At 37.9% G+C, this 16,934-nt stretch overlaps 1 protein-coding gene across 1 annotated transcript in view; it reads left to right on the top strand.

Annotated features, from left to right (window-relative positions):
- Nucleotides 1-16,934, top strand: part of RANBP3L (RAN binding protein 3 like) — a 74,112-nt gene that overhangs the window by 26,277 nt on the left and 30,901 nt on the right. Inside the window, exons 2-6 of the mRNA XM_056112156.1 lie at nt 10,006-10,064; nt 12,780-12,819; nt 13,672-13,749; nt 14,517-14,591; nt 16,241-16,312. Of these exons, the coding sequence (XP_055968131.1) occupies nt 10,006-10,064; nt 12,780-12,819; nt 13,672-13,749; nt 14,517-14,591; nt 16,241-16,312 (324 nt within the window). The remainder of the gene's footprint in view (nt 1-10,005; nt 10,065-12,779; nt 12,820-13,671; nt 13,750-14,516; nt 14,592-16,240; nt 16,313-16,934) is intronic.

Here is a 16,934-nt window from a genome sequence, read left to right as displayed (position 1 = left end):
ATTGTGAAATACTTTGTTTTCTATAGCTGGTTATGAGAATCATATAATGATTTTGGATTTCTGCAAAGAGCCAGATAAATACAAGATTTGTTTCTGTGTGTCTGGTGTTATGGCTGTGCCAGAGAGCCACCCGTGGGGGGCAACTCATGACCTTGGTAGGGCGTGAAGGACAAGCCACTACCTCCCCCCTTCCCATGAGACTGCAGTTGCCCCATCACCGCCAGCTAATACCTGGCTTTCCTATAAGTTCTGAGGCAGTGGCCACCTTGCTGCTGGGGGAGAAAAAGGTGGAAGGTAGCAACACCCTTTCCCTCCCAGGGAGGCATGGCGCTATAGTTTAACGCATGGTCCATTCACTTTTCTGCCGCAAGCTGCCGGGCTCTGGATTAAGTCCTTTTGCCTCTGGAGCCATGGCCGTGCTGGAGAGCCACTCGTTGGGGGCAACTCGTGACCTTGGTAGGGCATGAAGGATGAGCCGGTATCGTCCCCCTTCCCATGAGGTTGCAGTTGCCCCTTCACCGCTGGCTCATACCTGGCTTTCCAATAAGCTCTGAGGTGGTGGCCACCTTGTATGCGGTCCAGATGCATCACTGCCAAAATACGCTGGGTTTCAAGATTTGTTTCTGAGTCTCTGGGATCATGGCCGTTAATCAGCTTGATCAGGAGCCAGAGAGGCTGTGTATAGGCGCGACTCGGGGTCTCGTTGGGATGGGGAGGAAAGGGCCGGTTCCACCCCCATCTGATGAGGTCTCACATGTCTCATCACTGCAGGCCCAAACCTGACTACCCAGTGGCCTCTGAAGGATGGCGGTCACCAGGCCGCCAGGAGGAACTGGCATGAAACCTATTCCCACCTGGAATGGCCCAGCACCCGTAACCTACTGCAGGAATAGGACGCATTTCTGCCAAAAGCCTTTGGGTTCTGAGATTTGTTTCTGAGTCTCTAGGATCATGGCTGTTAAGCAGTTCGATCAGGAACCAGAAAGGCCATGCCTCCAATTATATAGCTGAGTCAGAGGTGGTTTGTGAGTATGTCTCCCACATACCTAATTTTTGACTATTTACTTTCTTGGTAAACTTTGTCCCAAGTTTTTAGGGTCTGGCCAAAGGCACAGCAGCAATTTTGGGGTATCTGAAAGTCGGATGGTGCCATCAGGCTGCTGATGCACTCACCTCACAGGTACAGATTGACCTGCTGGCGGCACCATACCCTCATTCTTACTCATCTTTTCCCAACAATTGGAGGCTCTTTCAGGGTCAGGGAATGAGACCTATTGTCATTATTGTAGTTGGCATATCGAATACGCCACTGGGAATTTGCCAGGTTCTGCCCGCCCCTGTGGGCCGAATACTCTCGGTTGCTTGCCAGGCTCTCCAAGAGGTATAAACGTGTAGGAAGTGTCTTATAATGTGCTGTGTAGCTGCTTTGTGGCTGCGAGGTCCGGAAAGTGGCCTGGAATGTGGCGGTGGTTGAGCAGTGGAAATTGGCTGCCAGGGTTGGGTTCCTTAAGGTGGGGAGGGCTCTCACCCACCCCAAAACCTGGCGTGGAGTCCCTTTCAACAGATGGTGTTGGAAAAATTACACAGCCACACACAAAAATATGAAGTTGTATTTACCAAAGTTACAAAACAAGTCTATGACCATCTCAAGGACATCTCAAATGCATTTTATGGCTATGTCATGTGGCCCAGATCCAGTTGTCCCTTGGCAGCTCCTGCTCTCTGGGGTCAGCCTGCTTGAAGTTAGCCTATTTGAAATGTGGCCAAGGGTCTATTTTCCTCCCCATTATCATTTTAAAATAAAAACAAATCTCAGGCAAAATTTATTTACATAGCCAGTAATTAATTAAACATTTATTAACTAGTAAGCATAAAAAAGTTCACATGACTTCTCAGAGTCTCCTTTTCAGGTTACTGGGTTAATTAATTTTGCTTGTTTTGGGTAGGACTCAGGGTTTTCTCCTAGGTCTGTGCTCAGAGGTCCCTTCTGGTGGTGCTCAGAGGATCACATGTGGTGCTGGGGGATAGAACCAGGGTTGGCTGCATGCAAGTCAATTCCCTACCCACTGTACTCACTGTACTATCTCTCTGGCCCTTAGAAATTTGTTTTTTGGTTTTTTGGGTTTTTTTTAAAGCATGTAGTAACCAAAGCTTCAAATGAAGAATGGGTTAAGTAATACTCATTGTTACAGTTCACTTATTAAGATTTCATTTAAAGTGCTGGCTAAACTAATATGTTAAATCATTAACTTGACTTGCTATTTTAATAGCATTTAGGCAAAATAAATTTCACACCTGAGTTGCTTTTTAATATTGTCTTGGGAAATCTATCACAATAGTGAAAAGTCAGAAGTCAAATGCAGCCAACACTTACATTCAGTAAGAAATTGCATTCCTTCTGACCGATGATGAGGTACCACAACCTTGTAAGTTATAATCAACATTCAAGAAGTCATTGGAATAATATCTAGACATACCACACTTGGTGACATACTGACCAACCTTTTGCTAAGAACTAGCACTATCTTTATCCAGAGTATAAAGCATACATTTTTGAGTAGAGCCAGAAGGACAGGGATTAAAATGGAATGGATGAAGTGGAACCCACTCTATACACTCAAATGGGGGACAGAGGACAGAAGGTTTTTAAGTGGCTTGATTGTCTGCAAGATGAGCTTCAGGTCCTAAAGAGACCCAGTATTAACAAGACACAGATTATTTTTCCCTCAGCACATTAAACTATCAAGTTTCCAGAAACTGCTCAATAGTTTGATCTTTTCTCTGAAGTATGGGATCCATCTGGACGGGGCAGGGGAGGGGGGACGTATTTTAGACCTAAAATATGTGGTAATTGTCACCAAATCTTTTCTGTCCTTTTTTCTTCTTCCTTTTGGATAAAAGTAATTCATAACAAGGAGTGATGCTGCCATCTAGAGAAAAAGAAAGTAGAAGGAAAACCTAATATTAGAACTAGATGAAACTGACATTCTTTGCATTGGTGGTAACAGGAAAGTAAGAAATCTCTTCTGCTCTCTTAAAGGCTCTGGACAAAGGGGCATATTTAAGGAAAAGAGTTCGGAATTGGAAGAAATTGCCTCAAGCTTTTTTATGGGCCTACAATCTTGGAATCCATGAACGAGTTTAAAATTAGTGTGCTTCTTTGTGCAGAGAAAGAACTTAAATATACCTGAATTCAGTCTCTGAAGTTTTATTGGCATCAGCTATTAATAGTCTTTGTAATGAGTGACAACTCTTACTAATATATTTTGTGTCAAAATCACCCTTTAATTTGTTTTAGCAATAGAGAAGACACTAGGGAATTACTCAAATTAACTTTGAAATATTATTTTAAACCTGACCATGTGCCTGCTTAGTATTTATCATCAACATGGCATGAAACCTAAACCGTATTTCTATCCCCCCACCCTCAGCAAAACAGAGAGACCCATTTCCAACATATGGATGCATTTTCACACTGCAAGTTATTCTTAGGGGGAAATATGTGATTTATAAATGCTGTCAAATGAAATATGTATTTCCAAATGGTACCAAGTTGACCAAGCACATCCTAGCACTCCGTCTGCATCTTTATTATCCCACAGTCCTAATGAAGTGGACAAAGAGCCAAGTGCTCTTTCTGACATTATCTATACAGAGGTCCCTCATTGCAACTGATAAACATTTCAAGGCCTCAATGATTGCAGGAAGTCTTATCACAAAAGCAGCCACTACTATTATTTAGATTAGGTATAATAACACCCTCAAACTGGAAATACTCTGCCAAAAGCAATGCATTCTTCCAAGTTATTATAGCATGTGGCTGAAAATAGACATTGACCAGGAGACTTTAAACCAGGTGAGGCTCATGCCATTTGCCTAGTAACATTCTCAAACAAACTCCTTCTGAGTCAGAGTAAAAAAAAAAAACGCTAAGAATAAAATACCTTGCAGTGCTTACCATGTAACAAAATAAAAGTGCAGGAAGACTCTGAGGTCTGGGTCACAACTCAACTTGGATCTCTGGCACCCCAAATGGTCCTCCAAGTCCCACCAGAAGTGATCTCTAAACTCAGAGTCTGGATTAATTTCTAAGCACTGTTGAGTGGTGTGATTCGAAAGCAAGAATCTTGAGGACCCTAGCATGTAATAAGAGCTGCACCACATTTAGTACTTCTTGGGTGCCAAGCTGAGCTTAGCAGTTTGCCCACCTTACTTGGCTTAATCCTTACCTTTCTATGAATTGTGTCTTCTGACCCTCACTTTACAAACGAGGAAACTGGTCTCAGAGGAGTCACATGACTTGATTCACACAGTGAAGTAACTGAGAAAATGGCATTTATATCCAGGTCTACTTTGTATTTTAATCCTAGTCATTCTGGCCCCCTCTTCAATGCAGTTAGATAAATTTTGTAACAGGGAGCATGGTGCTCCTGTGTTTAGGTTATGCCTTGCACAAAAGAAATACCATAGGAAGTTTCAAGACACAATTTTGGGGTGTAAGGGAGGTGGATGGGCCCTAGGGGCTACTCTTGGTGCTATGTTCAGGGTTTGCTCCCAATGGTGCTCAGGGAACTAGAGCTTCTCGGGTTGGCTACAGGTAGGGAAAGTGCTTTAACTCCTGGACCCGTCTGGCCCCCAAAGATCTAATTTTTCATTCCATTTTTCTGTGTTTGTTTTTGGTTCATGTTCAAAGGTGATGTTCAAGGGTTACTCCTAGCTCAGGAATTACTCCTGGTGGTGCACTGAGGACCATATGGAGTTGAACCCAGGTTGGCCACATGCAGAGCAAGAGCCCCACTTTTTCATGATTTTAAAGATCATAGAAAGTTGAGCATTTCAAATGGCAGAAGGACAGAACAGCTATGACATATTTAAGTACATCAGAAGATAGACTTATTGGAAAAAAGAAAAGAAGAAAAAAATTAAAAGATAATCTTTCGACAGTGAAACATTAATAAAATCTAATGAAAAATGTGAGGATGTCTATTGAAAAAATATAGTCTTTATGAAACCTCTCTAGTCACCTATAACTGCCCCCCCACCCCAATATACAGGACCCTGCATAGGCTGGTGGATTCTTTTGGAGTCCATAGCACCCTCAAAAGGATAGAGCCAGTTTCTTCCATTATCACTGTTTTTCAATTGACAGACTGGTTTTGCCATATGCTCTACATCAAAAGTTTTCTTGAAAATTCTGGTTTTTTTAGTACGCAAATTTCTCTATTTATAAAGACATTAGGGAAGTAAATGACTTTAAGAAATGAGAGGAATTTTTCTTCAACTGGAATTCAACTATTATAAATCTCCAGATTCTAAAACACAATGAAATTAAGTCCCTGACTATAACCCACTCTCATGTATGATTAAATTATAGACTAACCAACACACATGAAGTGGAAATGAGAGTGAAAGGACACTCAACATAGAATTTGTATGGGGCAAGTAATCCTACCTCCAGAATGGTAGCAAGTTCTAAGTTTGACGTACTCTGTGTCAAAATTGCTTCTGGTTTGCATCAGATGCTTCTTATCTCTGTGCCTTGTTTTGTCTTTTCAGAGTTGGTCTGTGTTTACATCTGTTTGTAAACAGTGAAGCAAAGAGTTTAGATTCTTTGGAACTAACAATGAAAGAATTCCTTGAAGATTATCAGCATGAAAAGTAGATGACTTCAAAGAATCATAGGATGGATTGGATAAAACTATGGGTGATGGCAGTGCTTTGAGTGAATAAAGAGATAATTTTCTCATCTTCTCTGATTTTCTATTATAAGATGGTTTCCATTCTGAAAATAATTTTCTTGATCAGCATGGTATTAATGAAAGAGAGAATATTTTCCTTTGTCCTACTGTTTGTTTTCCCCCCTCTAGTGTATGTTTCTCATAATGGTTAAAAAGTTAGGAAAGTTAGAGGTGGCGATTTATAATCTCATTTCCAACAAAAATAAACAACTGTCCAAGGAATTCATAACTGAACTGAAAAGGGTTTGTGTTTTGATCTTTTACTCTCTAAGCTATATTTATTATGAGACAGTTGTATTTATAGTAGAAAACTTGGTTATAAATTTAGCAGAGATGACCAGGCTGGAAGTTTGCTCATCTGGTGTCTCATGTCTAAAGAAATGCTTTGTGAATCAGCCTAGAAATTCCCCATGCAAAACTGCCATAGAATATTTTTAAGAATTCTTATTTCTGCCTGTTCTTTTTTGAAAAATCAAGAATGTGATTCATCCCCTTAAAGTCTTCTCTTCCTAGGACTTCAAATAAAGACTGAAGTCTCTGCAATGATTTATCTCTCTTAGTTTTATACACAAGATGTCATTTTCACAGTTGAGACTTCAGATGTTTCAATTCCTTGTTGAAGAATCTTAGAACTAAAACAAATAGTTTTGATGTCATTTATGGTTCTATCATAATTGACAATAAACTAAACTGAGATGTTTTCCAAAGTTTTTTTACTGAAAAGGTCAGATTCAAGTATTACTAAAGCAAAAACTAAGACCAGGAATTTTACTCCCTGGCTTGGAGGCCAACCACACATGCTAAGGGGAAAGGGAGCTCAGATAGCAAAGGGAACACCAAATAAAGGTGTTGGGAGGATCCTCCCAGGATGGGAGAAGCATGCTGAAAGTAGACTATAGACCAAACATGATTGTCACCCATTGCCTCTTTTGCAAACCACAACACCCAATAAGAGAGAGAGAACAAAAGGGAATGCCCTGCCACAGAGGCAGGGTGGGATGGGGGGATGGGGGAAGGGAGGGATACTGGGATCCGTGGTGGTGGGAAATGGGCATTGGTGGAGGGATGGGTATTTGATCATTGTATAATTGAAACCCAAGCACAAAAATTTGTAAGTCTACAACTGTACCTCATGATGTCTCACTAATAAAAATTTAAAAAATAATAATAATAAAAGCTAGAGTAGTAAAAAAATAAAACCTAAGAGGTAGCTTATAAATTCACCAGGTACACTAGTAAAAGCTATGGTATTAAAAAAAATTATGTGTATGGGAAACCACTAATAACAATGCTGTAAAGCAGAAAACTTTTTATGAAATAAATAATTTTTAAAAATACCAGTTTCATCAAGATTAAACCATCCATTGCTTCAGTATATCTGAGTAGCACTGTAGCACTGTCCTCCCATTGTTCATCAATTTGCTCGAGTGGGCACCAGTAATGTCTCCATTGTGAGATTTGTTATTGTTTTAGGCATATCAAATACCCCACAGGGAGATTGCCAGGCTCTGCTGTTTGGGCGGGATACTCTCGGTAGCTCGCTGGGCTCTCCGAGAGGGACAGAGGAATTGAATATCTGAACAGCTTCACTATTAATAGTTGAATAGCCACTCAACATCAATATATATATATATATATAACCTTACTACAGATATTTATTTTTAAGTCTTGAGAGCAGCCCTTCACTTTGTCTTAAATTGAATCATAGTAATCACAGTTTTGATCTGACTGGTAATTTTTACAATTCAGTAATTGTTGCTGTTTAGAATATACAGGTGTGATCACTAACTTCAGGAGCCCACTGTTCTCTTCCTGAATTAAGTCTCAGCTGGCTGAGATCTGAAGGGCTCACAATTGTTTCTCAAATACATGTACAAATCCCTGGGGATGATATCGAAGGGAAACTGATATGATAGGGCTGGTGTGGGGCCCAAGATCCTGCACTTATAACAAGCTCCTGGTCTCTCTGAACCAAACTTAGAGGAGCAGTGGGTCTCCAAAACTAGTTACCTACTGCATTCTGGATTCTGATACTTTGTTATTCAAAGAGAAAAAAAGAATTTAAAAGCGAGTGAAAGGGAAATAAGAAGAAAATTTGAGCCAAGAATTTATTTTCAGAATTTAGAAGAGGATGCATTAAGAAATAAAATAAATTAGGGGCAGGAAAAGAATGATCTTTGAGATATGTGCATACATATGTTTTTTGTAGCCCTATTTACAATAACCAAGATCTGGAAATAATCCAAGTGCTCAATAGGTGAGTGTGTAGGAAATTGTGGGATATATACATCCCGAATCACGAATCACGACCATCCAGTTATTCGTCGATTGCCTCGAGCAGGCCCCAGTAACATCTCCTTCATCCTAGCTCTGAGATTGTATTCAAGGCTCTTTAGTAGAATGAGACCCATCATTGTTACTGGTATTTGGCATATTGGGTACACCACGGGGAGTTTTCCTGACTCTGCCATGTGGGCAGGCTGCATTCGGTAGCCTGCCAGTTTGTCCAAAGTAGGAATGAGATAATAAGATGTCATAATAAGATGTCGGTTCTGGGAGCTGGTTTTTATAGTCTCTGAGTCATGGGCATTGATGGGATTACACGGCGCCAGGGGGCCAGTTGGTGGGTGTGACCCCCGCCTACTGGAATTTGGAGGATCTGGGTGGAGGATGCTCGGCCCCAATCCGAGTAGGCTTGGAGATCTCGACCCCGGAACCCGCGTGGCTTTGTCCCTCTGCCAGTACCTTCATGTGAGGATGTGATGAGGATATGATGTGGGCTGGAGTGATAGCACAGTGGTAGAGTGTTTGCCTTGCATGCAGCCAGCCTGGCAGGGCCGGGTTCGATTCCTCTGCCCCTCTCGAAGAGCCCGGCAAGCTACCAAGAATATCTCGCCCGCACGGCAAAGCCTGGCAAGCTTCCTATGATGTATTCAATATGCCAAAACAGCAACAACAAGTCTCAAAATGGAGATGTTACTGGGCCCGCTCGAGCAAATCTATGAACAATGAGATATATACATAATGAAATACTATTCAGTCATGAGAAAAGAGAAAGTTTTACAATTTCCTACAACTTAGATAGAACTGGAAGGTCTCATGCTAAGTGAAGTGAGTCAGAAATTAAAATATTAATTGCAGGTGACTTCTCATATGTGAAATATAAATGGAGTACTTAGACTCCTGCAAATAAATCCTGAGATATGACCAATAGACTGGAAACTAAAAGGGAGCTAGAGAAGGGGAAAGGGCCCTTAGGATGATGGTCTGAGGGATCTTGAAACACTGGTGATGCGATTGGTGTAGTAGTCCTGCAGCCCTACAGGTATTAAGGTGCATACTTTGCACGCAGTAGAATCAGGTCGCTGGCACCACATGGCCCCAGAGCATTGCTGGGTGTCCAAAGACTGATATTGAAAGCTGTTATCATTAATTTATACTCTAGAGTAGGTGAGTTTCTTTCTATATTGACTTGCCTAAGATAATTAAACATAAAATAATAATAGGCAGGGCCAAAGACAAAACTGACCTACGTTACAGCACAATTTTAGACAGTATGACTTTCAATATTGAAGCTATGATTGAGAATTTGACTACTGTAACCAAAGGAATACAAATTATTGCTGTGTAATTTGAAGATAGCATGTAGTACACCTGTACCATTTATACACTGAGATTCAACTCAAAGAGGAGGAATACTCTTCAATGAGATCTTCATCTCTTGAAACTTTTTATTGGGAAACTAAAAATGTTAATCACCATGTAGTAATGAGATTCTTAAGACAGGTAATTATATTTTGTTTTCCTTAAACACTTAAAACATGTTCTTTTAATGGGACGATCTATTTATGTAAACATATTATTATCACTTTATCTAAGTGCTCATTTCTGTAATTGTCTGCTAAAGTCATTTACAAATTGTTAGTTTATAGCACCTGTGTAAAAAAATTTTGGATTTTACCCAAAGGTAGGGCAAAAATATAGGACAAGAATTTTACATTGTATTTTTAGTTTGTTTTAATATGCCACAGACAGTAACGATAACAGGTCTCATTTCCCTGACCCTGAAAGAGCCTCCAATTGTTGTGAAAGATGAGTAAGGAGAGGCTGCTAAAATCTCAAGGCTGAGAGGAACAGAGATGTTACTGGCTCCTGCTCAAGTAAATTGGCAAACAACAGGATGACAGAGATACTGTGATACAGTGATTTTTAGTTTGTGTCAGAAATGAGAATAAAAATTTATTTTTTGCCTATTTATTTTTTACAGAGAAATTTATTGTTGCTCAACCAATGTTTGTTTTTGAAAAAAGGGAACAAACTTTCAAGGTAAGATGAAACTAATTTTTCTTGTTCAATTTTACTTTGACAAAGAAAATGTCCTTGACAAAGAAATGTTGTTTTAAGCATCTAGTGAAAGACTTGTCCTTCATCTAGTAGAATATTTATTTATGTATTTATACAGTAGGGATTTACTGAAAGCAATTTTACTGTCCTTGAAATAGGAATCAAGGGACCTCATCCTGAAACTATAGATAACATATGTCTTTACTAAAATGATATTTTTGACTTGACTTGAAAAAAAGACGGGACTGAAAGTGGGATTAAGTTTCTATATGAATCTCCACCACTAGCCAATTATAAAACAATTTCTAAAACAATATTTAATTTAAAAGATGAATTCAGAACTCTGACTATTAGGCACCATACTGAAATCATCTAGAGAGACAAAAGATTAGTAGCATTTTTAATTTTACCAAATCCTTTAAAAGAAGAACTAAGACACGTTCTCCAGTTTTTACTCCAAAATATCAAAGAGAGAGTGCTTCCGAATGCATTTTAATGAGTTCAACATTATTCTGTTACCAAAACCAGACAAGTACATCATCCAGAAAAAAGAAAACTACAAGCTATCATCTCTATTGAACTAAATGCAAAATTCTCAACAAAAAATGTTAACAAATGACATTTAACAATGCATTTAAGTGTCATGATGAAGTGGGGTTTATTTAGCACACAAGAATGGTTTAACATATACAAATAAATCAATGTAGTAAACTATACAATAATGAAAATTAAAAATTATATGTTAATATAAATTAATGTTGGAAAAACTTTTGGCTTATAATAATCCTCAATGAAACAGAGATAGAAGGAACATAACTCGGGGTAAAATTTCTAATCAATAAAACCACAACTAATATTTTACCTAATGGTGAAAAACTAAATTTCTTTTCTTTAAAATCAGGCACTGGAATAAAAATAATTACATTTCTCTATAGTACAGAATAGAAAAAAATTTCTCTATACATTTCTCTATAGTACAGAATAGAAAAAAATTTTTATTTTTATCAATAACATACAGTGGAGGATCTGTCCAATGGTGTTGGAAAAACTGAACAACCAAATACAAAGGAATGAAAATGGACTACTCTTTAATACATACACAAAAAAAAATTCAAATTAATTAAAAATGGATTAAAACTTTACATAAACCCTAAAACTTTAAAATATGTAGGAAATAATGTAGGTAAAATTTTCCATATCATTACATTACAAATGTTTGGGGCACTGGACCCCAACAGTAAGAAATGAACATAAAAATAAATTGGATCTGTAGTAAGTTGACAAGGTTTTGTATAGCAAAATAAAATATTAACAGAACCAAAAGATAACCTATGGAAGAAAGAAGATATTGGCATATTATTTACCTCATTATCTGAAGAAGTTTAATTTTTGGTCCATACCATGTACTGCTTGGGCATCTACACTGGGCTCAGTGCTCAGGAAACCATGCAATGCCAGGGTTTGAATTCAGGGCTTCCACATTCAAGACTTCAAGTCCTAAGTCATATCCCTGGACCAGAACTCAATAATTGAACACAAATAAGACAATAGCAAAAAGTATTTTACAACTGGGCAGAAGACTTGAATAAACTCTCCAAATGTTGATAGCCATATCAAATTTACTCATCATCACTGACCTTGGGGGGACCAAATTAAGACTACAAAGAGATATCACCTTACATCTGTGACAATGACTTAAAACAATAGTGGCAATACAAGTGTTGGAGAGGGTGTGCAAGCAAAGTAACTCATGTACTGTTGGTGGAAGTGTAACACAATGTTGCCATTTTGGAAAAACTATAGTGCTTTCTCAAGAAACTAAAGGTAGGATTACATAAGAGCCAACAATCCCACTCTTGACTTTTTGGCCAAAGATCATGAAAACACAAAAAGTTATATCCACCCCAATGTCTATTGCAGTACTATTTAAAATTGCTGAAATATAAAAACAACCTAAGTCAATTGGGTAAAGGAGATGTACTACATTTTCATGATAGAATACCTGCCAGCCACTTAACCAGAAAAGGAATTTGCCGTGTATAACATAATGAAAAGTGTTTGGAAAATTATATAAAACAAAGTACATCAGAAGCAAAAAAAAAACAAAAAACAAAAACCAATATTGGAGAATTTCATTTATGTGTGCAAAAGGAATTTATGAAGAAACAATACAAAATAAATAGACAAATAAGTAGACATTGATAACAGAACTAAGGTTACCTGAGAAGAGGATGAAATGGTAGAGGATGGAATAGGTGTTTTGCTTTCTTGTTTAAAAAAAACCTACAATTTTTAAAAATCTCTGTTAAAAAATTATCTTCTATCTTAACTTAGTGTTTTTTGCACCTTTCATCTTCTCTATGCAGATAATTTACTCTATTCACTCAAGGCTCACTAGAGGAAAAAAATACACACACACACACACACACCCTTGCCATTTTTGATTCTTGGCCCTACCCCAGCCTTTCAAAATCATTTTAAAGAAGATCCCACAAGGGGTTCTGTAGTTACTGAAATCTGAAACCACTGCTAGACTTTCCTTTCTTTGTATGCCTAGTGAACAAAGGTGAGCTGCTTTGTCCTGGCTTTATTTAGTAGACCAGACTTCTGAGAATTTTGTTATTAAATAATGAGGTGGATCTATGATGAGGAAACAGTCAACACTCAGCTTTCATTGTTAGTTTTGTTTCCTTCCAGAGACCTGCAGAAGACAGCCTGTGTGAAGTGGTGGAGCATGGTAATGATTTACATCCTGTGTTTCTAAACCAGTTCTTAGGCAAAGAAAACAAGCAGGCCCAAGTATTTTGACAAGTGACAAAGACCAAGTAAAGCTTAATGGTTTTTTGTTGTTGGTAGTGGTGGTGGTGGTTGGTTTGGTTTGGTTTGCAGGTGGGGGGAGGCATACTACAACTGGCTGTGTGCTCAGGTGATTACTCACAATAGTGCTCAAGAGGATTATGAAGTGCCCAGATTGAACCCAGGCATCCTGTGTGCAAAGTGTGTGCTTATCCCAGTGATCTAGCTCTATTGCTCCTTTCATTTTTCTTTTAAACAGACAAGTATATTGACCTTTGTTCTTAAGGGCAACTTGAAGATCCCTGAAAACATTTCTAAAATCCCACAGGCAGTGACTACTCTTCAACCTACTTAAAAATATTCTGTAGCTCCGAAGAGATAGCTCAAAAACTGAATGCCTGCTTTGCATTCAGGAAATCTGGGTTCCATCCCCAGCACTAACATGGTAGGGAAGATCCCCTAGCACAGTGCCAGGAGTAGCCCCCAAAGCATTACTGGGTGTGGTTCAAAAATCAAAACAAAAGCATTCTCTAGTGCTGCTAAATCCAACTAAAATATCAATTGTACTGTCTCAGAATTCATATGCAATTTCTTAATGAAGTAACCTCTTTCTAGTTGCTTCATACTAGATCACATGCTTACTGGTTTATAATCATTAAGATATTGATCCCAATATTTAAATTTGTGCTTTAGGATTCAACATGCTATCAAATGATATATTTACCTTGCCATAGCATGTATTAAAAATAGTTTATTATAAGCCATTTTAGTGTACCCTTTGAATTTCTTGCAGAATATAATGATTTTTTGAGAAAGCGTATACGGTCTTCATCTTTTGCCTTGCATACCACAGATTCTCAGACGCAAGGAGGTAGGTAGAGATTTGACCCTTAACTTTTCGTTATTATATTTTCTCTACATGTGTAATTACTATACAACTTTTTAATATTAGTGTTTAAAAGTATATCCATTCGGTGGTATTTATAATCTATTGTTATGGGAAAACAATAACCAATAAAAGGAAATTTCAATACCAGGAATTCAAGTTATCAATATTAGAGTAAACAGGAAAGAATATATTTGCTTTGTTTAATGGTGACCTTAGATGATGGGTTTATAGAAATATGGTGATTTTTTCTTCATCTTTGAATATTTTGGCACTAAATATTTTTACATGAAGCATGTGTTAGCTTTGCAATTAGGGAAAACTGCTATTTCACCCCCAAGTAAATATCTATTTAAATGTCTGCCCTTTAAAAAAAACCTTTATTCTAAGAACTTTATCATATACTGAATACTGAGTAAATCAGTAACTTAGTTCACCTCTCTTAAAAAGCACAAAGCATCACAGACAACCTGATATAATAAATAGTATTGCCCTCTGTCTGGTGACACAGCTATTTACGTCTGCTGTCTTGTCTGTAGGGTGAGTCATACCCATGTCTGATAGATGTTACACACAGAAAGCTCACAAACTTTGATGGAAATTCATTTATAAACTTTATCAAAGGCATGCTACTTTTAAAAATAAGATACAGATTTTTTAAGTTAGTCATTAGAGAAAATTTTTCAAAGCTGCCAAAATACAGACGAAGTAAAATCTGACTCCTAGTGACTTTAGTTTGTATCTGCTTTTAGTGTCAACCTTGTCCCAGAAACAAATGAGAACCTCTTCCTTTACTGACTTCCCAGTCTTCCCCCCTTCTGGGCCAGGTAATGAAAAACTAGAATTTTAAGGCTCATATTCTGACTGTTCTATTTTGGGGGAGGGCCTTCCCAGCAGTGCAGGGGGTTGCAGGGCCCAGGGCTACACCTTTGGTGCTCAGGAGACCAACCCAGGAATCCATCCCAGGGCCCTGTGTATGTCAGTGAGACGTACCCTCCAGTACACTGTGCTATCACTCCCTCCCTAGCGCCTCATCCCCTGACTTTACAAAATCCATTCTTAGTTATGATGACCTTGCTTTCTTTTGGTTACCATAAAATTTTGACATTTTAGTAGCAAATAGCTTATAGCTTTAGTAAAGTAGCTTGGAAAAATAAATGACAAATTTCACCTTCAGAAATAAAAATACCTAATGGTTTGTTTTTGGCACAAAGTTCAACATTGATGATGTTTTTTAGAACTTCTTGTTTATGATAATTACTATACAAGCCAGTTCTATCAAATGACCTGCTTTATTTTATTTATTGTTGCCCAATCACATAGTTTAAAATATATAGTTGTATTTAAGATATATTAGATTTTGGTTCTAAATTTGCTTTATTTATTTATTTATTTATTTATTTTTTCTTTTGGACCATACCTGGTGGTGTTCGGGAGATACTCCTGGCTCTGTGCTCAGGGGCCACTTATGGCAGTGCTTGCGGAACCATACATGAAGCCAGAGATTGAACTGAGATTAGTTGCATGCAGGGCAACAACTTTAATCTTAAACTATCTCTGTGACCCTTAAAATTGATGCTTTGAGATGAAATTCTAAGACTGGGGATTCAGCAACAGATCATGTGCCTTGCATGTTTGAGACTATGGATTTGGTTCCTGGCATAATACTTTGGGACACACACTGAAAGAATGAAAAAGTAACAATACTAGAATGCAACATTCCATTTTACATTGTGTGACATGATGGTAATATTGAAATAGAAAAAAACTTTGGGCCATTTATTGTTGATTTTCATTAATAAAGGTCATGCAAAACGTTTAAATGAAATTTGAATTTAAAAAGCATTTATAATATAAAATATATAATAACCCTAACATTTATAGTAGCAATTTATTCCCATCTCCATTAATCAAATTATCAAAGCTTGCTATTTCTGCAATTTGTAACCAAGAGTGATCTTGCAATCATATTCTTATCCTAGCAACACATTTCATAGAAAAATAACTTGAACTAATAGCCATCTCTACTCTACTCTTCAATGTTACTGGGCCTGCTCGAGCAATTGATGAACAACGAGAGGACAGTGACAGTGACAGTGACTCTACTCTTCTGATATTAGAGAATGGGCAGAGGCACAATTTGTTAAGTTTTATAATGTTCTATAAGAAATATGTATTAATACAGACCAAAGGTTACTACCATTTTAGACTGTATAATGTGAGCATTATCAGTATACTTTATCATGAATCTAAAGAAGACTATTCCTCTAATGGTGTAATTTGCTCTTAAATTTCTGAGAGTAAGGGGAGCTTTGTAGCAAACTCATACTGCCCATCACCCAGCTTTCACAGAATCCAGACACTCATTCTCACTGCCTACCCACTGTTAGTTTCAACAGTGACATCTGTTGGTTAGGTTCGGTACAAGACTGTTTCTGCCTTTAATTTTAAATACTCTTACTTTGTATTTTTTCAGTGAAGAAAAACAATGTTTTTATGACATCAGCCCTTGTGCAAAGGAATGTTGATTTGAACAAAGAAGAACAAGGTACATTGGTTTTATATTACAAGCTCCCTATAAATTTTACATACTTACCATTTATATATATGTATATTTAAAATTTTTATAGTGAATCATTGTGAGGTACAGTTACAGACTTATAAACTTTAGTGCTTGCATTTCAGTCATATTATCGAATTATCGAATACCCATCCCTCCACCAGTGTCCATTTTCCACCACCAATGGTCCCAGAATCCCTCCCACAACCCCCACCCTGTCCCATATATATATTATATATATAGTCCCATATATATATAATATATATTTATATATATCACGATCACAATCATCCTGTTGTTCGTCGATTGCCTCGAGCAGGCACCAGTAACATCTCCTTCGCCCTAGCCCTGAGATTTTAAAAAGTGCTATATACAACACTCTTTCAGGGTTAGAAGAATGAGACCCATCATTGTTACTGGTATCTGGCATATTGGGTACACCACGGGGAGTTTGCCAGACTCTGCCTTGTGGGCAGGTTACATTTGGTAGCCTGCCAGGTTGTACAAAGTAAGAATGAGATAATAAGATGTCATTAGTAAGAATGAGTAAGAAATGAGATGTCAAAGTAAGAATGAGATAATAAGCATTCATGGCCGCGTGCTACTGGGA

This window comes from Sorex fumeus, unplaced genomic scaffold (genome assembly GCF_029834395.1).
Source record: "Sorex fumeus unplaced genomic scaffold, SorFum_2.1 ptg000015l, whole genome shotgun sequence".
In the NCBI taxonomy this organism is placed as follows: domain Eukaryota; kingdom Metazoa; phylum Chordata; class Mammalia; order Eulipotyphla; family Soricidae; genus Sorex; species Sorex fumeus.
The sequence above is the reverse complement of the archived record's forward strand: the minus strand, read 5'-3'. Positions and strand labels throughout refer to the sequence as shown.